Source organism: Papio anubis, chromosome 8 (genome assembly GCF_008728515.1).
Source record: "Papio anubis isolate 15944 chromosome 8, Panubis1.0, whole genome shotgun sequence".
Taxonomy (NCBI): domain Eukaryota; kingdom Metazoa; phylum Chordata; class Mammalia; order Primates; family Cercopithecidae; genus Papio; species Papio anubis.
Window position 1 is genome coordinate 97,058,094 of NC_044983.1, and position 25,552 is coordinate 97,083,645.

Below are 25,552 nucleotides of genomic sequence, written 5' to 3' on the forward strand. Positions count from 1 at the left end.
CAAATTCTGTCTCTGCCATTTACTAGCTGAGGGATCCTGGGTGAGTTACTGACTGACAGGAAGCCTCAGTTCTCTAATCTGAGAAACAGAGCTTACAAAAGCACTAATTCCATTCTCATGATGTGAGGACTAAGCAAGTGAATACATGCAAAGCTCCACATGCCTGTGTGCTGGGGACCCAGGGACTCAATAAATGCTAGCTATGGCTGGTGCCACTGCTACCCTAGATTTTATGCCCCTTACCCAGTTCTGACTTGCATCAGTTGATTTGTGAGCTGAGGTGTTCCCTTTCATGCTTCGGGGAGCTGGTCATCAAACCCCCAAAAAGACAAAACCCAAGCATCAGATTCAGTTTTCTTTCAGAACAGGGGGAACTAACAGATATAAGCTGGTTGATGTTGAGTGGGAAAAAGTTCCTATTTTATTTTTCCATTTTATTTTAAAAAGAAGTTCCAAGTAACACTAACCAAAGTTCAAAGAAGCCAACTCTTGAAGGGCAAGGAAGTCAGAATGGTAGTTAGGTACAGATAACATAGTCTATAGGACTTCCAAGTACACAACAAGCTCTTATATACAGAAAAATGTTTATCGGGGTGCTTACTTTTTTGTGCCATGGATACCTTTGGCAGTCTGGTGAAATATACGGACCCTTTTCAGAATAATATTTTAGATGTATAAAATAAAATACATAGGATGATAAAGGAAACTAGTTATATTGATATTTAGTCATCAAAATAATAAAAAAAGCATGCTTATGATATAGAAATACATGTGCTCCTTATTCATGCATTAAATATGATCCATGGGTGAGACTAATAACTACTGTAATTTCAAAGTGATGAATGAATGTAATCAGTATTTTGGAACATCTGCAGGATTCTAATATGACATGAAATATCTGTGATTTCCCTTGTTAAAAACGACACAGGTACTGCCAATGTTACTTTATGTTCCAGCTTGAAGAAAATGCTACATTCCGGCCAGGCACAGTGGCTCACGCCTGTAATCTCAGCACTTTGGGAGGTTGAGACAGGTGGATCACGAGGTCAGGAGATCGAGACCATCCTGGCTAACATAGTGAAACCCTGTCTCTACTAAAAATACAAAAAATTAGCTGGGTGTCGTGGCAGATGCCTGTAGTCCCAGCTACTCGGGAGGCTGAGGCAGGGGAATGACGTGAACCCAGGTGGAGGAGCTTGCAGTGAGCCAAGATCGCGCCACTGCACTCCAACCTGGGTGACAGAGCAAGACTCGTCTCAAAAAAAAAAAAAAAAGAAAATGCTACATTCCAGTTTGAAGTTAGTGAAAATAAGGATGAATGTTTTCCCCCATTCAAGTTCATATATATACTCTTCGGGCATCTGTAGACCTCCAGGTTAAGATCAACCATGCTGAGGAAATGACAGCTCTAGAAATGATGTGGAAGTAGGTTGCCCTTCAAGGATTTTTTCTAGTCACCAGCTCTGTTAACTGGATCATTCTAGAATCCCAGGGAATGGGGAAGGTAGTGAGCTGACTCCTGAGAATTGGCTACATCTAGGTCCCTCTTCCTTCATCCCTTCAGTAAAGCTTTGCTCAGAGCTCTCTGGGTGCAGAACCAGCTCCCCTTGACAATTCCCTTTTAATTTGCATGTGCAAGTATGGCCACCAGGAGACATTGACAAACAGTGCAGATGCCAGGCATGGGAGGAAGAGAGAAAGAAAGCATAAATTCTTCCAAACGGCATTTTGGGGGAGGCGTGATGAAAGCTATGTCAACCGTACATTATTGAGTGTCTCACCAGATTTGGAAACAGCATTAACAGCATTAAAATATTCGAGGAACCTTTCTAGTGTTCGTTTAGACAGATATAATTCTTCTCAAGCAGTCGCTAAAGGAATTTGATATTCTAAAGAGATGGTGAGCTGCTATGCAGCCAGGGTTACATAGAAGTATTTAGAAGAGGTTAAACATTTCTGGAAACTTACAACATTTTTATTTCTAATTTTACTGAATTGTGATTCAACGTAGCTTATCTTTATTACCCAATCCATGGGAGAATCTCTTTAGGATATGTAATATTTATAATATTTGTGTGTGTATATCTATATATAAATGTCTGTTATAGGTGTGTGTATATTATATAAAGTATAATGATTATCCAACTGTTTTTACCTATCCTTAAAAAGGTCTATTGAAATCTCTCACTATAATTGCATTGTTTCAAGGTTTTCAAGTGAATCTCCCATAATAATTGAACTTTCATTTTGCAAAAGCAAAGCACTTAAGCAAAAATTATTACATCTGTAATAATTACCTATAATAATTTTTGCTTAAGTGCCATGTTATCGGATGCATAAAGTTTTATGATTGCTGTAGCTTCTCCATCAATTGTGCTTTTTATCATTATATCATATATCATATCCATTCATATCCGTATATCATATCATTATATCATATCCATTCTTAACCTCGTCAACCTTAAATTATACCTTGTCACTCCTCTTTTGCTTCTGTTTGCATTTGATTGGTGTGGTCACCCATCAGTCATCCTTCACTCACCACACTGTCTTCAGTGCTTTTCTTTTAAACACCATACAACTGAGCTTCTTTCTTTCTCTTTCTCTTTATTTATTTATTTATTTTCTTTTACACTCACTCAGACACTCTAGCTTTTACTGGAAGAATGAAGTTTATTCTCATTTGGTATAATAACTGATACACTTGATTTTTCTTCCATCTTTTTGTTTATTATTTATTTCACGTTGTGGCTTCTTCTTACTTTCTCTTTAGTTTTGCAGTCAGATTCTAAGTTGTTATATTTCAACTTTTAAATTTGAAAGTTATTATTTACTTTTCCTAAATTTTCCAAATTCTTAAAGTAATTCTTTGCTAGTATTTGAAAATAAACTTTCAACTATTTTCTCCACCAGCGCCCTCCAGCTCCGCTCCTCCCTCTGTGAGATGAGACCTTAGGGCTATATTTTCTCCCTTGCCTTCCCTCTTTTTGCTAAAATGAGCCAGTTGAAATGCCTGCTCTCTCCCCATCAACTTTCAACTTCTAGATTTTGCAAAAATAGCTTAGTGCTTTATTTCTAGAAAACGATTAGATTTTCCTTTGTATTATGTCCTTTTATAACTTCAAGAATCCTTATTTAGCACTTACACTTCACGTTTGCAGTCCATGTAACCCCAGCTTGTCCAACCCATGGCCTACAAGCTGCATGTGGCCTAAGGTAGCTTTGAATATGGCCCAACAGAAATTTGTAAACTTTCTTAAAACATTATGAATTTTTTTTGCTTTTTTTTTTTTTTTAAGCCCAGCAGCTATCATTAGTGTTAGTGTATTTTATGTGTGGCCCAAGACAATTCTTCTTTCAGTGTGGCGCAGGGAAGCCAAAAGATTGGACACCCCTGCTATGTATACTCAAGTTTACAGCATGACACTGGTGGCTTTTTTCCTTCCCCCTTTCCCTAGTTTGATGTCTCCATTTGGATGCATTTGCGATTTGGATGGAGCTCTTTTGTGAGTCTAGTGGTCCCTTGAGGTCCTCGGGAGGATTGGTTCCAGGATACCTCCTCCAAACCCAAATCCACAGATGCTCAAGTCCCTCATGTAAAATGGCATAGATATTTGCCTGTAACACACACACATCCTCCCATTACTTTAAATAATCTCTAGGTTACTTATAATATGTAATACATTGTAAAGGCCATGCAAATAATTGTTACACTGTATTGTTTTGATTCATATTGTTTTTTGCCATTGTACTTTTATTTTTCATATTTTTTCTAATATTTTCAATCCATGGCTGATTGAATCCAAGAATGCAGAACCTGGAGATACTGAGGGCCAACTGTATTTTTTCAATACACTGCTCTTTCACCCTGATAAGTGAGAGATAGCTTGTTGGTGTATGGAATTTATGGAGTGAAATACTTTTTCCCTGGAGTCTGTAAGAGTTCCTGTCCACTGTCATTTGGTTTCTAGTGTTGAGATGAGAAGACTGAAGCCAGGCTTATCCTTTTTTGGGGTAACTTGCTCTTTCTGTCTGGGAAGTTCCAGAATGTTTTTGTCTTTCTTCTTTTCCGTCATGATTTCCATGGATGCTCTATCCTTTTGCTTTGCACTTTGAAATTGTTTTTGACCTGATTTTTCCTGACACTATTAAGTTTGCTAAATTGACCACCTATCCTTTTATTCATCTGCTCAACTTAAAAAAATGTTTAGATCAATAATCATATTTGTATATCAGAATTTCGCATGTGTGTGCTCCACAAGTGTTCTGTTTTTCTTAAGCGCTCTTTTATGTTCTGTTCAAATGGATGCCTCCAACAGAAGTTCTGCCAATTTTCTTTGCAGTCCAAAGGCCCCCACTGGATGTGTTGTTTTTCATCCTTGGCTCGTTTGGCTCAGGTATGGCTGTGAGAGAATCTCATCAGTGGTGGATTAGTGATGTCTGTCAGGCCCGCTGCTCGGTCATAGTCTCTTTTTGCTCTCCCAGCTCTCTGCTCACCTGTTCCGTGCCTTTGGGCCTTATTAGGGGATGGGGAGTTCTTCCTGTGGGGTGAGATAGTTGGAAGGGTGAGAATCTGTGATTCTCTGTAGAGTGAACTCTTCTTAGGATCCAAAGCTCCTCCAGCTCTGCTCTAGACCTCTTCAGCCTCTCTTTCTAGCCTCTGCTAGACTTTCCAATAATCCACATTTCAAACTTCACCTTTCTCAGCTGCCTGTGAGCCCCACCAGCTGCTGGGCTCAGAAGGGGCAGACAGATTTGATTTGGGAGCAGAGAGGGTATGAAAGACATTTAGGGCAGGGCTTTCCCAAATCCATCTGTAAACTATTACTACTTTATATTTATAAAAGTGAAACGCAATGATTGTAAAAATAAATAGAACAGAATTTTTCAAAATAAAAAGTAAAAGGGTCTCCTTGTTTCTGTCCATTCTTCAGTGGGTAGTCCCTGTTAATATGTTGGTGGATCCTTCAAATATTCTGTGTACTTACATATGTATATATAAATACAAGTAGGATCACACTATAAACACAGTTTTGCAACTTGGTATTTTCTCCTCAATATGTTAAGAATATTTTTGTTAATGTGAATTCGTATAGGCTTCCCACATTTCTTTTGATGACTGCATGAGTTTTAAGTGTGAATGATTAAAATGTGTTTAATGGATGTTTGTTACATGCAGTTTTCTCTATTCTAAACAATGATGCTTTGAAAATCTTTGTGTACATCTGAATGTATTTCTGTAGACCTGATTACTAGATATGGAATATGTGGGTCAAAGGATATATGCATTTTAAATTTTAATAGCTTTTGCCAAATTTCTTTCCAAGAGGTTGAGCATGTTATTCTTGCATCTGAGAGTAACATCTGAGAGAACTGCTGTTTCTCATAGTCTGGCTGATGCTGTATTATCAAGTTTTAGTTGTTTGTTAGTTTGAAAAATAGGCCAGGCGCGGGGGCTCACCCTGTAATCCCAGGACTTTGGGAGGCCGAGGTGTGTGGATCACAAGGTCAGGAGTTCAAGACCAGTCTAGTTAACATGGTGAAACCCTGTCTCTACTAAAAATACGAAAATGAGCTGGGTGTGGTGGTGTGCACCTGTAGGCCCAGCTACTCCAGAGGCTGAGGTGGAAGAATCACTTGAACCTGGGAGGCAGAGGTTGCAGTGAGCCGAGATCACACCACTGCACTCCAGCCTGGGCACCAGAGCAAGATTCCATCTCAACAAAATAAATAAATAAATACAAATAAATAAAAGTAGTATCCTACTTTGCTTTAATTTGAAAATTTTAAATTATGACTGTGTGGTACATTTTTTTATATGCTCACTGTCCAATTACTTTTCTTCTGTGAATTGCTTCTTCAGGATTCTTCTTCCTTTGTTCATTGAATTGCTGATCTTTTTTTTTGATTTGCAGTTCTTTTTAACTTAAGGAAGTTAGTTCCATGTCTGTCATTTGTGTTGCAAAAATGTTTCCCAGTGTGTTTTTTGTCGTCAGCATTTTAGTTTTTCTTTTTTTTCTGTACTGCATTTTAAAAGTTGTGTTGTTTTTATTAACCTTTTGACCTTTTTCTTCAGGTTTCATGTCTTGTTTAGAAAGATCTTCCTTACTTTAAGATGACAGCTATCCAAAAAATTAACTCATGGTTTCTTCCTCTACTTTTATGGTTTCATCTTTCACATGTAAATCTTTGATCTGTATCAAATATATTTTGGTATAAGGAGTAGAGAAGGAATCCAATGTAACTTGTTAAATTTTTTCTAGTTGGCTATTTCATCCAACTTCATAGTTACAGTCCATCTTTTTCTGACTGACTTGGAATGCCACTTTTATCATAGATTGAATTCCCACGAGGCTGAATTTTTTGTTGAATGATTTAAAGTCTATCCAAAGGGAGAGGCTCATAAATGAGTGTTTTGAGAGTTTGACTCATGAGTGAAGAGCACTCTATTCCCGGGAAAATGGCCAAGGGAGTGAAATTGGAACTTTCCCCCTTACTTCCAGTTGGGCGTCCTTCTGTGCTCATCTGCCTTCTTGTTATTGGTATTACAGATATCTGAGAAATATGGGCTGCCTGTGGAGAAGATAGCAAAGCTTTACAAGAAAAGCAAAAAAGGGTAAGAAAGAAACTGAACTTAAATTGACTTTCAAATCAGATAAGTCCACATGATGCCTTAAAAATAAAATGATGCCTGTCTTTTGTTAGGTCTGTTGCCCACTTTTCATAAAAATTGTGTCCTTCTTCCAGAGAATTGCAGAGCCGACTGGGTTTGGAAGATCTTTAGGGAGAGAGGGAAGGAGGGAGGCAGTGCATTGGCACTATGTCAGCTGAGATGCCCTACTGCAATGACAAGATGAGCAGGAAGACCACAAAGGTCTGGAGGTGCTGAGGACACTGGGGAGAATGCCTAAGTCACCTTTGTGCAGGGAGTGGAGTTTGTAGGGAATCACATATGGCCCTTGGGGTTGGTTTCTGGGTGGCATACTAGGAACAAAAAATGGTTTGGAACATAGGGGATTCTTCTAAGGTAATTATCAAGAAACTGTTCTCAAATGATCATTAGACCTGTGTGTTCTCATTGTTAAGAACAATAGCTCATATTTACTGGGTGTTCAGTAGGTTCGTGGTCCCTTCCTAAGTACTTTACATGTATTTCTCTATTTAGTTCTCACCAGTCTATGAGGTGGAATCTCTTATCTCTGATTTATTGATGAGGAAAGCAAGCCAGAGGGGCTTGAGCATCTCACCCAAGGTCTCATGTTCAGTAGGTAGAGCACAGATTTGAACCCAAGTCTGTGTCCTCAAAGCTCAAGTGCTTAGCTCCCAGGTTCTGCTGTCTGACTTTCTGTGTGGGCTTCCTGTGTGTAAGGGTCTAAGAGTAGGGGCCACAGGAGCTGGCGTACGTGCCAGGAGAGGGTATCTGTTGACTCAGCTTCTGGGGTATTTTCCTACCAAAAGCAGAAGATGAGTCTTTCAACTGTTCTCTGGATCACTTTCATAAAGGAAATTGGATTATCTGGGAAGCTGAGGCTCTCTGAGTGATGAGTCCTGTTGGTTGATTGGAGGATCCGACAGGAAACCCTTTCCACCTGAGCTCTTGTTGGAAGATTCACTAAAATGCACATTATACTTCTTGCCAAGGTCAGTGTAGTAGGCTGGGCGTACTCCTCTGACAGTGAGATTTGAGTGGTGTCTCACAGTCTTATTGCCGAGCAGAAATCCTCAGTGCAGAGGTACATGCTGATGATAACATTTTGCTTTCATCAAGCTCTGTGTCAGGTGTTGTGCTAAATGTTTTTATCCTATAAACAATCCTTGAAAGCTGGGCGACTGCTCTTATTTTTACAGAAGAATAAACTGAGGCTCTGAAAGGCTAAACAGCTTGCCTGCTGACACATAACTGTAAAATGATAGAGTCAGTGGTTCATTCTCAAACTAGCATCTGTCTGACTTCAAATCATGAAATTGGCTTAAGGAAATTATGGAAGTCTCTGGAAGCTGTTGGCTTTCTTAAAACTCTACCAGGGATAGTTAGCCAAGGAGTAGGTCATAGGTGGTAAAGTACAAGTGTCAGAACGAGGTAAAGCTAATTTCAAAATCAAGCTCAGCCATGCACTAACTGAATGAACTTGGGGAAACAATTTAACCTTGCTGAGCTCAGTTTTCTCATTTGCAAAATGGCGATGATGACACCTACCTTCACAGTCGCTGTGAGAACTAAATACAAGGTCAACATGCTCAAAAAAGGGTAGCTGCAATTCTTGCTTATTTTCCTCTTCCTCCTAAAAGTAGAGGCAATGCCGTTTTAAAAACGCATTTTCAAGAGGCAATATGGTTTAATGAAAAAGAGGGGGCCTAATAATTTAGGTCCTGGCCCTGGTAATCACTAACTCTGTCATTCTGGGCTTCCTAACTTCCCTGGGCCTCAGTTTACTCATCTATAAAGCAAGCGGGTTGGGTTGAAAGTTAGTTCTGAGAAATTGAGGCTTTGCTTTCCTCAAACTAGTTTTTGGGGAAAGAAAACAGAATGAGAGTCTTCCCCTGCCTTGTGTCCTCTCTCCTCCACTTCCCCCAGCCTCCACCGCAAAAGAATGGCTATGAGAACCCCCAGCCTGGAGCTCCCCTTGCCCTGGGCACATTGTTCACCGCGTCTTTGTTTTTCACACCCCTCCCCTCTCCATGGCAGCATCTTGGTGAACATGGATGACAACATCATCGAGCACTACTCGAACGAGGACACCTTCATCCTCAACATGGAGAGCATGGTGGAGGGCTTCAAGGTCACGCTCATGGAAATCTAGCCCTGGGTTTGGCATCCACTTTGGCTGGAGCTCTCAGTGTGTTTCTCCCTGGGAGAGACAGAAGCCCCGGCCCCAGAACCCGGAGACCTGTCTCCCTCATCTCACAACTGCTGTTACAAGACTATGCTGGGGAGTGGGGCAAGGGACAGGCCCCACTGTCGGTGTGCTTGGCCCGTCCACTGGCACCTACCACGGAGCTGAATCCTGAGCCCCTCAGGAAAGTGCCTTAGGCCTGTCGGATTCCTATTTATTGTCCACCTTTTCCTGGAGTCTGGGACCAGGCCTTCCAGGACTCTGCAGGTCACTGCTAGCTCCAGATGAGACCGTCCAGCATTCCCCCTTCGAGAGAAACACTCATCCCGAACAGCCTAAAAAATTCCCATCCCTTCTTTCTCACCCCTCCACATCTCCCGAGTGGCTGGACAAAATGAGCTACTTCTGGGTGCAGTAGTCATAGGTGGGGCGAGAGGTGGATGCCCACTTTCTGGTCAAACACCTTCAGGTTGCTCTGGGGAAGGTCGTCTTGCTAAATACCTCCAGGGTTCCCAGCAAGTGGCCACCAGGCCTTGTGCAGGAAGACCATCGGCCACCGTGTAATTAGTAAGTAACACATAAAGTCTGCCTGTCTGCATTGTACATAGTGTTTATAATATTGTAATAATATATTTTACCTGTGGTATGTGGGCATGTTTACTGCCACTGGCCTAGAGGAGACACAGACCTGGAGACCATTTTAACAGGGGTTTTTGCCTCTGTGCCCGTTCAGGAGACATGCCGGGCTAGGGAGAGGGCCTTTGGGATGTTAAGGTGACTGCAGCTGATGCCGAGATGGACTCTGCAGTGGGCATACCTGGGGGCTCGTTCCCTGTCCCCAGAGGAAGCCCCCCTCCCTCTCCACGGGCACGACTCTCCTTCGAGGCCACCACGTTTATCTCACAATGATGTGTTTTCCTTGACTCTCCCTTTGAGCTGTCTCGTGGGAAAGGCCATCCTGTCTGAGACCCCAGCTCCTTCTCCAGCTTTGGCTGTGGGCACAGCCTGAGCTTTCTGGAGAGCCTCTGCAGGGGTTTGCCATCAGGGCCCTGTGCCTGGGCCTGCTGCAGAGCTCTTTGGCTATCATGAGAATCCTGGACACTGTGCCGTGCCTCCCAGTTTACAAGCCCTTCATCTCAAGTGGCCCTTTAAAAGGCCTGCTGCCGAAGCCCGAGTCGGCCGGCTGGGGCTTCCTCCTGGGCCACCAGACGGAAAGGGGCGATTGTTTGCCTCGCTCCTGCATGCTGGGTTTTAAGGAAGTGAGTGAGAAAGAATGTGCCAAGAGACCTGGCTCCCGTGAAAACAGCCTCAGGAGGCAAACGGAGAGAGAAGCTGTGGTCTCCTGCTACACGCCCTGGGAGCTGGAAGAGAAAAACACTCCCCTAAACAGTCACAAAATGATGAACCATCATGGGCCACTGTTCTCTTTGAGGGGACAGGTTTAGGGGTTTGCGTTCGCCCTTGTGGCCTGAAGCACTAGCTTTTTGGTAGTTAGACACATCCTGCACCCAAGGCCCTGGGTCTAGGACAGGTTCTCTACAACGGCCCAGATTTGTTTGTAAAGCACTTTGACTCTTACCTGGAGGCCCCTTCTCTCAGGGCTTCCTGTGCTCCTGCCTCATCTGCCCCTGAGATGCAGAGCAGGATGGAGGGGCTGCTTCTAGCTCAGCTGTTTCTCCTTGAGGTTGCGGAGGAATTGAATGGGACAGAGAGCAGGTGCTGTGCCCAAGAAGATCTCAGAGCGGCAGTGAGGGGTCACCTTTCTGTGTGTCCTCTGGGCATGTTAACCCTTCCTGTGGTGCCAAAGGTTTGCATCGTGGATCCAGCTGTGCTCCAGTTTGTCCCCTCCTCCTCCACTCTGACTGCCACGCCCTGGACCAGCAGCTTGGGGACCCTCCAGGGTACTAATGGGGCTCTGTTCTGAGATGGACAAATTCAGTGTTGGAAATACATGTCGTACTATGCACTTCCCATGCTCCTAGGGTTAGGAATAGTTTCGAACACGATTGGCAGACATAACAACGGCAAATACTCGGGCTGGGGCATAGGGCTCCAGAGTAGGAAAAAGACAAAGATTTGGCAGCCTGACACAGGCAACCTACCCCTCTCCCTCCAGCCTCTTTATGAAACTGTTTGCCAGTCCTGCCCTAAGGCAGAAGATGAATTGGAGATGCTCCACATGTTTCCTAAGTCCTTGAGCAATTATGGTGGTGACAATTGCCACAACAAGGGATTTGAGGCCAGTGCCACCAGAGGGTGGTGGCGAGTGCCACATCTCTTTCAATCTGTTCCCCTCTGCGTCTTCGGAGCACCCCAGCTTGCCTTTGATGTGTACGCTGTGTATGTTAGCTGAACTTTGATGAGCAAAATTTCCCGAGCAAAACACTCCAAAGAGATAGGAAAACTTGCCGCCTCTTCTTTTTTGCCCCTTAAATTAATCAAACTCAAATAAATAAGCTTAAAAAAATCCGTGGAAGATCATGGACATGTGAAATGAGCATTTTTCTTTTCTTTCTTTCTTTTTTTTTTAAACAAAGTCTGAACTGAACAGAACAAGAGTTTTTCCTCATACATATCCAAATTGTTTAGACTTTATGAGTGTTTAGAAGTTGAGACCAACAGAAAAATGCAGTCAGATGTCATCTTGGAATTGGTTTCTAAAAGAGTGAGGCATGTCCCTGCCCAGAAACTTAGGAAGCGTGAAGTGAATCAAATGTTTATTTTCCTTCTTATTTAAAATCATGAAAACGCAACAGAAATAGAGGGTTTGTGCCAAATGCTATGAACGGCCCTTTCTTAAAGACAAGCAAGGGAGATTGATATATGTACAATTTGCTCTCATGTTTTAAAAAAAAGGTAAATGTAACTTAATAGTTTTGTAAATGGGAGAGGGGGAATCTATAAACTATAAATACAGTTATTTTATTTTTTGTACATTTTTAAGAAGAAAAAAATAAATATTCATAACATAAGAGTAAAACAACAGTGTCTGGTGCTTTCTGCGTGGCCAGTATTGGGGATTTTTACCTGGCTGGAGAGAGGTTTCTGTGTGATGTGGGAAAATTCTAGCTGCCTACCCCGCCTTCAGGTCCTGGGCTTCAACAGAGCAGGGATTTCCTGGTAAAGTTACTTTGCTGTGCTTCACCCCAGTGTTAAATGTGAGGAGGACTGAAGGACTTCCAAGGCTTCTGTGTGACCACGGCAGGCTCCCCAGGGTGGTTATTCTTGGCCAGTCCCTTGGGGCAGGGAGTTGGTTCTGTTCACTTGCTTCTGCCCATCCTATCTCCCAGGCACACTTGCTCGCCCTTGAATTTCCACAAAAGCTTTCTGCTTCCTTAGTTCACCTGCACCAACCTCCGCGTGGAGGCTGAAACCATGTGGCTCAAACTCCAGTTTTCTCACAGTCTCTTGCCCTGGAACCCACAGGCTCCTTAGGATCTGTTGGCTCGAACGTGAACACCTGTATGCACTATCCCGGTATCTGCTGGGGTTTCCTTGGTGGGCACCACTCTGTGGGGCTGCCCACACTCCTTTAACCGCTGTCCATGATTATCTCCCAAGAGCAGCTCTGTTCCAAACAAGTAGCGTTTCTACATTCTTCTACATCTTCCCATCTCTCTGTCTATCCATGTCCACAGCTTTCAAATCTTTGCTAAACATTTGCCTTTAGGAAGCCTCTCTTGACCGACTTCAACTCCAGCGGCATCTCCAGTGGCCTCCATGCCTAGACCAGGGACTGGAGGAAGCGCTCACTGCAGAGCCTTCTGGAGAGATCCTGGGATTAGAAACAGGCCCCAAGGAGTGTTGTCATGACTGTTCCACAGCCTTATTAGGAGGTCTTGGTGCTCTCCCCAGCTGCCCAAGTAGGTCCAGCTGAGGGTACGAGTTGGTCTCCACATCTCCCGAGACAGCCTCCCCCTTGGCCTGTGGCAGCCACGGTCCTGCTGTTAGGTGCTCACCATGTGTGCCACCCAGCTCCCTGGAATGAGATGCTGGTTGGATAGGCGATGATGGCTAATTGTCATTGTCGTGAAGTCTAGTACCAGCTCTTGCCTTCCACTCTCTACACTGATTCAGTTCAATTACTCTGGACCTGATGTTTTGCCATGTGCTGGAGAGAGAGGCAAGTTAGACATAGTCTGCCCTCATAGGAGGCGGGGTGCAAAAGGATAGTGATCTGGTGTCTATCAGCACAATGACAAACATTTGCCCTGGGAGAGTCAGGGCTGTCATCTCCCTAGTCCTAAGACACACAGACCCCTCTTACCCTTAGTCATTCTGGATATGATGAGAAGTCACCACCGTGATCCTCACTTTGGGAAGGCTGCCGACTCGACGGTTGGAGCTCTTTGTTCCTGGGGGGGTCAATGGGAAGGTTAAGGGCAAGGTCGCTGTGTCACTTGAGGTCCTCCAAGATGTAGATGACATGATGGGATTAGAAGTTTAGCAGATTTATTGGAGGAAGTCCATGTGGGAAAAGTCTCAGACCATAGCACAGTTCCCAGAAAGTCTCAGCCAGGTCAGTGGGGAGCCCCAGGCAATGGTTGCCCACAGGAGGAGTCCCACTCTGGGCAAGAAGGCCCAGTCCTAATGCCCCTGCCACAGACAACCACGGTCCTAATGCCCCTGCTGTGTGCAGCCATTCACCTCCCGGGAGAGCATGGCCTCAGAGGGGCTCCACAGGCATGGCACCTGGAGCCTGGCAGGCCACTCTGCTCTCAGCTGTAGGTTCTCCTAAGGGAAGATTGGAGCAAGGCCAACCCCTTCTTTTAAAAAGTCTCCAATAAACAGTCAGTCAAGCTGCACTTAACTTCCCTGAGTGGGTTTTCTGCACTATCACCCTAGTACGACACACCCTTTCTTCCCAGGAGTCCTTCGTCCCTATATGTGTCTGAGTTCTCTTAATGGGTGCATGGGATTCATTTTAGAAACTCAAGAATGAATTTTGGGGACTCCGGAATTCTACAGTGGGGCCTCTGATCAGCAAGAAGCAGCAAGAAAGAGGAAGAGGATGGTGAAAAGGCACCAAGGTGAACATCACCCGCTTGATCCCTGGCAGCAAACACCCCTCATGGACCACTGTGGAAAGAACTTGATTTCTGTTCTGCCATGGGATGGAGGTGTAAGCTACTTTGTAATTGTTTTCAAGGCATTGGCTGTGAGCTTGGTCTCCTGCTTCTTTGCTAATAACCCCGACCATCCCCACCCCCATGCCTACCTCCAAGATTGCATATAGTGCTTGGTTCTGTGTTCGGCCGCCACTGGACACTCAACGGGAACCCAATAAAGTGATTAAATACTGGTACTGGAAAAAAAATACATCTTGAGACAGTGTCTTTACCTGTCTGTCTTCATGAGGATTATGTATTGGTAGCAGAGGTGAGTATTTAATAAGGGTTGGAAGGCCCTGCTACCCCTGCACTTTGAAGCATTTTCACCATTTCTTTTAGAAAACTATTAAAATGTCAGCCATTTCCTGGAATAGTGTTAGAAAAGAAGTCATGAAATAAGACTGGGATGCTCTCAGAGTAATCATTGTGTGCATCCCCAAGGGTGTACGGGACCATGCATTTTACGTTAGCACCCAGTACTGCAAGTGCCCAGGACCTGTCTAAGTCCTGGACATGTGGTCAGCATTCACCTGTAGAGAACCCTGCTTGAAATGAATAGATCATTGGTGATACCCTCAGCCTGAATATTTTTCCCTATGCAATCATCTGTTCCAGGTGGATTTGACTGATATTCTACTGACTTAGAAAACATAGACTCAATGTTTTTTTCTCTGTTTCTTTGGCCACCTCCAAACCAGAATTTTTCGGGAAAGCGTTCACCATACTTCTGGCAAAGACAAGCCAGGCAAGAGAAGGAGGTCCATTCCTTCAAAGGCAGCTCTTGTGTTCTCCTTTCTACCTTGACTGAGAGAACACTTGGACTCTTCCTCAGCTGGTGGGTACCAAACTAGGATGTGTGGGGACTCAGTTGGGTTGGGGCAGCAGGAAAATGCCCTGAAAATAGGAGCCTCGGGTTTGGAAATTTGCTGAAAATTCCCAGGTTGCTGGTAGGCAGGCTTCTGATGAGACTGGAGACACCCAGACACCTTCTCAGGATCAGACTTGTGTTATTCATGCTCAGGACTCATGGTGTCAGGGCCATCACTGGTCCATAGTGGCCGACTGTGTACAGTAGGAAAAGATTCCCTCGAGGGCAACTCTACCCCCCACACAAGGTCTAGTTGGCCCGTGAGGCTCTCCCTTGGCTAACACTCAAGTTAGCAAGTTGGCAGCTCCTTTTCTCTACATTAACAGCCTCCTGTGCTGGAGGCAAGGCCAATGACAGCAACAATAGCCAACACTGTGATCGGAACTGGTTTTCAGAGTGTAGGCTCTGCCTCATGTCTTCTTTTTCACTGAATCTTCTCAGGTTGAGAGGGGTGAAGAGATTATTTATTTCCTGAAGCTTACCCAGATCCCACTGAAGGGGAGGTTGCCTCAGTTTCTCCTTTTATTGTACTTAACATTTGGACTATAGTTTGTGGAAGGGGAGGAGATGGGAAGAAAGTGGAGACCATGGAGGGAGGGATGTAAGGAAGCTCATATGAAGACCAAGGATGCCTTGGAACAGAACTTTGGGGTCAGCAGCCTCTTTCATCCCCCACTCACACACCTTGGTTCCTTGCGTTGCTCTAGGCAGGAAGAACACCCAGGAGGAAGGCAGTATCAGAAGCTAGAGCCTCAATAAGGCACAGATTCAGCTGTGGCAGCAGTTTCAGCATGAAAATCTCATGTTCCAGACAATCATGTTAAACCAAAAACATGCTTTAATGCCAGGCAAGAGCTACACAGTCAACTGATATACGGGCCACTCCATAGGCTATGACTTATAAATTATATATTATTAAATCCACCGTGGGCACACTGATGGGATGGGACAACACCCCCAGTCCCCCAACCCCCGACTCTGAACGAGGTATGAACAGTCAAACACTCTGTAGAATCCTTCAGGTCATAAGCCACTTTATTCCAGTCCCTTGAACATCACAGGCTGGTTTTATTTGGGACAGAACAGGTTTTATTTCCAAAGGTCCCTGAACACGGCAATGACAATGAACAGCCCAGCAGAGGAGTGACATAAACCTTGAGGCATGCAGCCTTCTGGGTGCTGTGGAGTCCCTTGGCCAAACTTGAGTGCGTTGGATTTGACATACAAAGACCTTCCTGGGAAGGAGAAGGAGAAAAGCCACCTCCGAGAAAATACAGACAGGGTCAGTGGCAGGCCAGGACAGGGACCGTTTCCATACATTCTGGCAGTGTCGGCATTCATCGGCCTGCATGTGGCTCACTTTTCTTTCTGGAATAGCTGGAGACCTCTAGTCCTCACTCCAGCTCTAGGTTCCAAGGAACAGAGTGGGTCTGGCTCAACGAGATGTCTTGACTAAGGGCAGAGCCCGGGCAAGTTTCTCAAAACATTAACTGATTCCACCTACCAAAGGAGAATTAAAGGAAGGAATTAGGACTTCGATCCAGAGCAGGGGAAAGTGCGATGCAGCTCCTGAGCACTGCCAATAGGGCATGCTGGGTCTCCTCACCCAGTCTGCCTTCTGTGTCTTAGGTTAATTCGCTAGTTTTCAAAAACAGGTTTTAACACTTGGCCATGGAGGAATTTGGCAAGTCTTGGTACAGAACCACTGTGAGGAACTGACCCCTGGGGAAAGACTCGGATTATTTTTATAGAGTCTAGGTCTCAAAGTTTCACCCTACAGATTTGGTTCTTTTTGGTCTACCATACAAATTTGGATTTCTGCTACCAGTTACAGCAGACTCAAGTCATACATAGAAACCTGGAGGTTAGCATGTTCGGCCACGTTTTTCTCCTGGTTACGATGTCTCTCTTTCTGTGGTTCCTGTTCTTCGGCAAGTGGCTTGGCAGTAAATATACCCACTGGGGACCTCTCTGTCTTCTCTTACGGGCAAATTCCCCATGAACAACCTCAAGTATTTGGGCCTCCCTTTGCCAGCTACTTGCGAGAATATGACTCGCCTGTAACCAGCACATTTTCACTCTTAGCTTTCAATTCAAATCAGTGTGTCTGAGGTCACCAGACCAAACAGCAACTCAGACTTGTGCTGTCACTTCTGGAAATAGAAGTCTGCATTCAAAGAGCACAGCAATGGAAAATACTTTTGGATTCTCCATCGGGGGGCCTTGGAAACCACAGATGCACTTGCCCTTGTCTTTATGATGAATTTGATGACTGCCCAACCTCTGACTTTTTAACAGGGGCAGGGAAACTGAATATTCCAGAACTGGCTCCCTAACCATGCACACAGATTAAACCACTGGGAAGTTCCAAGAATGTATGCAATTTTTTTTTTTTTCCGAGTCTGCAGAGTATTGATCTGCTCAGAAAAGCACCATGCCGCCAGTCTAATGCTGTCAATGGGCTGCTGGGCCTGGGAGGCAAACCACACTCCTGGTTCCCCGTAATACATGTTAACATTGCTGTGCTCCAATTGTCCTGTCCCACTACCACCTGTTCTGCATCTGCCCTCTAGGCACGGCCACTCTGGAAACACATTCAAAATTAAGGTTGGGCCCTAGTCAGGGTTACTTTGTATTTTTATGGAATATATAAAATATACTTGTCGATTGGTACATTTGTGCAAAGACAGATACGACTTCAAAACAAGACATAGACATTCATTATAGTTGTCTTACTTCACAATAAGCTACTAAAAACAGTCTTCTGGAATAAGATTGTATTAGTGCTCACTAAACATGCATTTCATTTAAACAAGGCAAAACACTTAATTTGGTCTGCAATACCCAATATGTTATATACAGCAGTCTTTTTATTTTATCACAATAGGCAACAAGATGGGTCTGGTTTTGAACTAGGTTACCATTTGTGTTTAATTTCCAAAGACATGCATATTAGCTCAACTAGTGTAAACCTGTGAAAAAATAGCTGAGCCATCTTTTTCCTCTCCTCTATTAATTTACCTTGAAATGTTCACAGCTTAGAAACTACAACCTGCTGGGGAAGAGGGGGGAGTGGGCCCCCATGGGGAAATGTCCCAGCTCCCTGGAATAGCCTCACCCCAGAGGGTAACTTGTTCTTGGGGAATCCAGCCTCCGCTGCCATCCATCACCCCTACAGCGGCATGTATGACAACAGACCCAGGCGGGGAGTTTTGTCTTTCAAACAATAAGCCCCTTGAAGCTTGCAATAGAATCACGGGACTGGATGGGTTTCCCTTCTTTTCCCCCCACCCCCGAGTCTTAGGTTTTAGAACAGAGACATTAGAATCAAAAGAAAAAATAATAGTAACGCTTAAAAACTGTCAAACAATGAACACCACAAAGTCTGTCCATGCTCTCCACAAGCATACTGGGGCTCTGGGCATTCCCACGAAGCATCCACGACAAAAGAAGCTGAAGGCGTCACGGAGGAAGGCGCATCAGACCGCACAGGGGACGGCATCACCATTGATATTGTTTGGCAAAAAAAAAAATTGTTAAAAAGAAGAATCAAAAGGGAACACAAGCAGCTCTACAATTCAATGGGTGGGCGCAGGGCTCAGAACTGGCCGGCACTGCTCGGGTCGCACTGCAGGAGGCGCACTATGGACGGGTCGCTTTTGGCCCCTCGGATGAACTCCTCCAGGGAGAGTTTTCCTAGGAAGCAAGAGGACGGGTGAGTGGTGGCTGGTGGCAGCTGCATGAGCTCACACCCTTCCCACTACTGTGTGCTGGGCAGCGTCGGTTCACCTTCTGCCTGCAGCCTCACTGCCGCTGTGATACACAGCACTCACCTGTCCCGGGGAAGAGCGCAGGGGACTCTCCAGGAACACTGCTGCCTCGTTCACCATGGCATTGCCAGCACTTAGGACAGTGCAAGTGGCAATCAAACACCGCTGCCTGAGAGCGCACTGTGTGCCCGGCCCTGGGCCCGGGGCTGGGGAGAGGGTGGTGGATGACGCTGACTTTGTCCCTGACCTCCTGGCTCCAGGCGCCCTGGAGAGGCTCACTCAGCATTTGTAAAATAAGTGGCCCTCCTGCCTTTATGAGAACAAGCTGGGCCCTGGCAGCACCCAGTTGGTTCCCATGATGTTCCCCGGAGCCTTCTGAGCCACTTCGTGTTCTTCATGCCACTCTGTGTTCTTAGGTTTGCTGCAAGAGCCCATCCTATCTTGGGGAAGAAGTCGTGGACGTAAGTGTTTGTTTATACAAACACCACGGGAAGACAGTTGTGCCTCCATCTGAGGTCAGGGGAAGAGCAGGGTATGTGTTCAAGGCAGAGGGTAACCCATGGGTTTTTGCCTCTCAGGGTGCTCTCCTGCTACCCTGATGGCTGGAGGAGGGAGGCTTAGCAGCCTGGGCTCCCACTTAGACCCCGGTGACCTTTCCTTTCTGCATACGCTGGAGCACGTATGGAATTCTTTTCCAGGAAGGCCCTTCTGTCACTTGAGGAGAGGAGGGGGCGGTGGGGTAGGAGTTGGGGGGACTGCAAGGCTTTCCCCATTCCTGGTGCTTCCAGAAGGACCCTTCCTGCTTGTCTACCTCGCCCCTGGGAGTGAAGTGACATGCTAGATTGGTAAATTTGGGAGGAATTGCCAGGCATCTTCGCCCAGCCTTGCCCTCCCTTTTTCTCTTGGAAGGAGCTGCACGAGAGAGGATTTATTTCCATCTGCTCCTCCAAGGGCAGCACCTGGCCTGCCTGGCTCTGCACGCCTGTGGGTTTTTCAGCACGCCCTTGGACTCTCACGCTAAGCCATAGCCTCCAGTGTCTCTCCATCTTTTGACCTCTGTCCTCTTTTATTTCCCAACTTATTCCAAACCCGACAGGAGGGGGCCTCCCCCAACAGAAACACCAACAAACATATCTTATCCTCAGCCACAATTCCCTCCCCACCAGAACCTAGTTCTTGCTTAACGAAACCCACTTTATCTCCATGAAGGAAAAACATAGGGATGTATTTATTAATTTATTTTTAATTTGTAGAGCTGATCCCCGCCAAGCTTTGTGTTCTGGCCATTTTTTATGAGTCCCGCCCTGTCCACAGTAGTTAAAATGGTGATGACTTCCTCCAGCTTGGCAAGGCACGACAGAAGGGAGACTGCTGTGGTCTCCGAACACTTTGCAATCTCTCAGAGGTCGGCTCTGGGAGGCACCAGCTGGAGGTAGCAGGGGCAGACCTGGAGCTCGGCATGATATCTGGCTTTCTTCAGTTAACTGTCTGCATGCTTCAGAGTTGGCTCCTAGGAGAACTTGCCTGTGGACCCAGATTTTTCTCTTCAAATCAGAGGCCAGAGGTTAGTTCCCAAGAGCATCAGGTAAGCTAAATCTAAGGGTAGGAGACTCTAGGTGAGGTCTGCTCTGCTCTAGACAGGGAGGGGTGCAGGTGGCCATAATTCTGGAGTCCAGTAGCCAAGCACTGAGCTGAAGCACCCCGTCCCCTGGTTGGGCTAAGATTTCTCTGAGAGTTGTGAACTTACAGCCCCTCTTCCGCCTTCCTTCTATGGCTCCCACCCTCCTCCCCCAACCCTAACCTTTGAAAATTTAATTTAATTTTAAACACAAGGATTTCCCTTAGAAGGGCACAGGTCTTTAGCAGTGAGTTGTGCTCTGAGAATGCTAACTCAATCAGGGCTCTGCGATCCTACAGCAGCAAAGAACCAATGGAGAGACCCTAATTCATTGCCTACGATCAACACAGCGTTAGGGCTTTATCCTGTGACATCTGATCTTCTCCCATCCTTTAGCCCTATCCTAAAGAGGTGTCTGGACCTAGAGCACAGCACAAACCCATTGTGCTCTTGAGTACCAGTAAAATCTGCAGTTTAACATCAACAGGTTAATTAAAATAATCCCATGCTTGTTTAGTCACAACTATTCATTGTAAATCAAAGCAAATAAAGGGACATAGGATGTTTCAAAATGGAATGGCACCTTTGTGGAGGAAACAAAGCAAGCAGATTGGCCCATACCACACAAACCCAGATTCTCAGGCAGCTGTACCTGGGCGGGGGATAAAAAGAGACAGAGGCTCGCTCTATGGCGAAGGCTTCTATTGTTCTGTAGATCAGCGCCAGGTGGGGGCCCAAGTGCATGTGCACATGGTTGACAAGAATTGCCGGGGCCTCTGAACAGATCGGGTGAGCTGATAATAACAGCAAGAGCTACAGAGCCTGGCCCTGAGCTGAGCGCTTTTCACTCAAGTATAACATTTAAATAGCGTTGCCAGATCTGGCAAATTAAATACAGGACGCCCCGTTAACTTTGAATTTCAGATAAACAGCAAGTGACTTTTTTAGTTTGGCATACTAATCCTAACAATTGTTTGCTGTTTATCTGAAATTCAAGGATAATTGGGCTTTCTGTATTCTCTCTGGCAATTTAAGATCTAAAATCCTTCTGTTAAGTTTGAAATTCAACTCTCTTTTTCACTTTGTTGGGTTTGAATTGTGGGTGGCACCATCCGGGTGGGAACCTGCTGGGCACCTTACTCCCTCACCACTAGCCCTGGCACCCCAGTGACTGTGGGAGCCCACTGTCTCTGGGAAACACAACATCTCAGTGCATGCACAGGAGACTCCAACAAAACCCCTTCGGCAGGCTGGAGTGAAGGCTGTCAGCACCTGGGTAGAACAACAGAATAACAACCCTCTCCCCATTTTGATGACCTGGACTGCAGGGCCCCAGCCTGCTGTGGCTTAAGCCTGTCCCAAGGATGGGTCTGTGCTAACAATGGTTTCTTGGGTCCTTTCATTCTTGCCCCACAAGATCCATTCTATTTTCTTGGAGGTAGAAGTTGACCTACAAGGAGGATAGAAAAGACTAGAAATAAGGCATTTCCCACAATTCTGGGCTCAGTTCTCCTGTGGCCACCTGGTCCTCTCCCCTCCTACCTACTCAGGAGGCTTGGAGGATGAGCCACTCGCATGAAGGACCTCAAGTGGCACTTCCCAGTATGGACTCCCCAGTCCTTCTAGCAACCCTCATCTGAGCTAAGCAGTGCAGCCCCCGCCTCCTACCATCTCTATTGGTGTCCATCTGGCGGAAGATCTTTTCTGTTCTTTTCTCTGGGGTTGACTCATCTTCAGGCATTTTCATTACGGAGGAAACCATCTTATAGATTGCCTGGGGACAGAAGCAACATGGTGGTAAGACAGAAAAACGGTATGGCACACAATCATTAAACCTCCCAAATGCGGGTTGAAGGGAATGTCCCCATCTGCATTGGACCTAGTCCTATCCCTGCTGATTGGTATAAGATGTGGCGGCACAGGTAGAAGAAGCTAGGCCCACAAAGCTTGTTCTCCTCCAGTGAGGACCTTCAGGAGGGACAACCAGCAGGAAGACCCTGTGTCTCCAGTGTTTTTTGTTTGTTTTTTGAGATAGGGTCTCTCATTCTGTCACCCAGGCTGGAGTGTAGTGGCACACTCACAGCTCACTGCAGGCTCGATCTCACAGGCTCAAGCAATCCTCCCACCTCAGCCTCCCAAGCAGCTGGGACTAGAGGTACTCCCTACCACACACGGCTAATTTTTAAAAATTATTTATTAATTTATATTTGGAGAGACGAGGTCTCACTATGTTGCCCAAGCTGGTCTCAAACTCCTGGGCTCAAGCTTCTCCTACCTCGGTCTCCCAAAGTGCTGGGATTACAGACATGAGCCACCTCTCCTAGCCATCTCCATTGTTCATGTGCATACAAATCCCCTGGGAATCTTGTTAAAATGCAGAATCTGATTGGGTAGTGCTGGGGGAAGGGGCAGGGCTGAGAGTCTGTATTTTTAATGAGCTCCGGTGTGATGCTGATGCTGCTGTTCTAAAGACCCTGCTTTGAGAAGCAAGGTCCCCACTTTGAGGAGCAAGGCTGCAGATGACATTCCTCAGGCTAGAGAGGTAAGTGGATGCCTATCGCGGACCCTTGAGGGTCCACAATGACCTCTCAAGGATGACAGACATGTGACACTCTGTAAGTGTGTGCCATATGTTCCCCCAGGCAGACTTCCAGTCCATTCCAGTGCTTTTCCCCCGCGTGTGACAATGGTCTCACGTTCCTTCTCAGCAAGCTCCCAGGTAGTTCTGAGATGGAAACCACCTGCCATCAGAGCTCTGAATTATTACACAACCTCAGGCCTGAGCTAAACTAGGTACAGCTATGACATCTGATGGGCGAAAGAGGATTCTGTGGAGTTTTGTAAGCACTACTGAAACTATCACTCCACTGCCTGTGACCTCCACATGGGACTCAGTAAGGGCCCAAAGGCCTCTGTGGTCGAAGGTAGTTTTTATTTGGGAAGAGGAATGAAAAGTCATTGTTTTTATCCCCAGATCATGACTTTCCTAATCAGAGTCACTTTGGGCATCTTAGTCTTGGGGACAAGTTTTAGAAAAAATAAATTTTGACAGGGAATAGGCAGAAAATTTCAGAAAGTCCTGGAGCTCTAGGGGCAGCCAGGCAGGTGGAGAGGACAGAGAAAGGAAAGCAGCTGTGGGGAGTCACCTCTAAATGGGAAAGGTGGGAGCAGAAAAAGACACTGAAGGTTCAACCGAGTTGCTTTACAGTCTTGCTCAGGACCAACCCTGCTAGAAGTCCCTTACATGTTCTGGATAAAGTAGGGTAAGTACTCTAATCTCAGTCCAAATAAGAATGAAAACGGACTCACCCAGTGTTCTGGCCCTTAGGCTGATCCCGTCCCTCAGGGACGCCTCTGGACAGGCTCCCTGAGTCTGCCTCAAACCCACCCAACGTGCTTACTGAACTCCAGAGCTGACTCCGCAGTGACTTATTCTGGGAGGTAAAGTGCAGAGTTAGGGTGCTGTCTAGGATTATGAGTGTCCCTGGGGTAAGCTGAGCCATTTCATTCCCAAGAAATGCTCACTGAAGTGTGTTCTGGAGACAAGAGGGGAGCCATCGTCTTTTCTCCTCATCACGGTCCCCTGCCTGCTGTCATCCCAGCCCAGGTCTACTCCACCAACTGTGCTGGGGCTGTAGTGCCATGTGCCTCACTGCCGGGGACACCTAAGTTCTTGGGGTAGCTAGGAAAGGCCAGAGAGATGGAGCTGTTTTTGCAAATGGGAGAAGAGAGGCCCTGAGATTTAACAGGCCCAGGTGAAGATTTAGTAACAGTAGACAGCAGGTGTCTTTTCACACCAGCAAAAGTCTTGAGGTCTAGCAACCTCTCCCCAGCTTGCTTTGCTCCCACAGTGGAAGCTTTTCGTAACTCTTGACCTAGTCAAAAGGGAATCGGCACCAACTAGGAAAACATGCACACCCGTCACATACGTTTCGAGCTCATATGATCTAAATATTTGGTGAATTCTTAAGCCCAGGAATCTTAGGACAACAATAACACAACATCTAGAAATTGGCGTCCCTGCGGATCACATTAGCACAATCTCTTTAAAGGAGAGAGCGTGGAGCCATTTCAGGAGTTGCAGAGGTATTGCGGGGAAGAGCACTTATGGACAAGGGAGGAGTTCATTTTTGCCAGAAGTTTTAAGGGGGCTGTGTATTTATTCATTCTCAATCTTCTTTGGGGCTGGATTGTTCCTTCTCCATGTCTGTCTGGCCTCAGTAAGGTTGTCTCATGTGGTACTTCTAGATGCCCCTGGCTTTGTGCCTGTGACTGGCCATAGGAGGTGTCTCCCAGCTCGGATGCTCCACAAAGGCTGTTGTCAAGAGTCTGACAATATGATATGCTCCTTGGTGTCCTGGACAAGCAACTTTGTTTATATTCTCTCATCTGACTGCTCACCTACCCCATCTCCCCTCCTCCTTGGACTCTTATCCATGTGTTAAGAATAGATAGAAATGTTACCCTCGTCCAGGAAGCCTTCCATCATCTTCCCTTCTTCTACTGCTATGTGTAATCTCCCTCCCTCGGGGCTAGCAAAGGGCTCCATCTCAGCCTCTCTTGTATCACTTCCTTCCATTTACCCTGAACTCATACCCAGGATGTTCTCCTTTTAGATGTGAGGGTAGCAGTCACATCTGGCTATTTTTTGAATCCCTGATAGTGCCTAACATAGGGTCTTGAATACAGTCAACCTCACTTAGTTTAGAGAATTTATTCAGGAATAACTGTCCCCCAGTTGCCCTCTCATTCTTTCCCCTCTATCACCTTTCTTCTGCGCTGCTCCAATTTACAAAGTTCCCCTTTATCCTTTTAAATGTTTTTTTTTTCAGTTTCTTCTTTTCTTTTTCTCCTCTCTCTCTTCATATAATTAAACATATTCTGTGAAACCCCTTAAATATTTTTAATCTGTCAAAAGCTTTGAGCTTTTCCCTTAGAAACCATGCAAACCCACCCATCACTACAGACGATCTCAGGTTTGGGGATTTAGAAGCTGATTCATGGACCCCAGGTCATGGAAATCCCTGCTCTTAGGTGACTGCCTCTTCATCCATCCACTCACTCAGTCATGCATCAAATATGTATAAGCAACTACTGTGTACCAGATATTGACATTGATCTAATCCTTTCCCTCATGGTTTTTGCTGTGAAATAAGGCAGACATTAGTAAAATAAAGAAATACACATAAAACCATTGTTGAGAAAAGTGCTAGAAAGAAGAGTGCATGGCTTCTGTGTTGACACAGTGGGAGAGTTAGGTTTTGCCAGAAGGGTTAGGGTAGGCTTCTCTGAGGACTGAGGATTGAGTAAAGATGTGAAGAAAGTATAGGGCTTAAATAAGTCAGGGATGA

General features: G+C 45.6%; 2 protein-coding genes across 8 annotated transcripts in view; one reads left to right on the forward strand and one right to left on the reverse strand.

Moving 5' to 3' along the window:
• The window catches only part of GRHL2 (grainyhead like transcription factor 2), a 184,672-nt gene extending 172,858 nt beyond the window's left edge, over window positions 1-11,814 (forward strand). For both annotated transcript variants that reach the window (XM_003903037.5, XM_009213448.4), the window contains exons 15-16: window positions 6,552-6,616; window positions 8,687-11,814. In XM_003903037.5, coding sequence (XP_003903086.1) covers window positions 6,552-6,616; window positions 8,687-8,801 — 180 coding nt within the window. In that variant the 3' untranslated portion in view covers window positions 8,802-11,814. The remainder of the gene's footprint in view (window positions 1-6,551; window positions 6,617-8,686) is intronic.
• A 3,817-nt stretch (window positions 11,815-15,631) lies between these two features.
• NCALD (neurocalcin delta) overlaps window positions 15,632-25,552 on the reverse strand; it is a 433,033-nt gene continuing 423,112 nt past the window's right edge. For 4 of the 6 annotated variants that reach the window (XM_031650081.1, XM_017962203.3, XM_021942872.2 and 1 more), the window contains 2 exons: window positions 21,870-21,975; window positions 15,835-18,509 (listed from right to left, as the gene is read on the reverse strand). In XM_031650081.1, coding sequence (XP_031505941.1) covers window positions 18,412-18,509; window positions 21,870-21,975 — 204 coding nt within the window. In that variant the 3' untranslated portion in view covers window positions 15,835-18,411. Of the gene's footprint in view, window positions 18,510-21,869; window positions 21,976-25,552 lie in introns of all 6 variants that reach the window. The other 2 variants (XM_031650082.1, XM_003903039.4) reach the window with 1 other exon arrangement.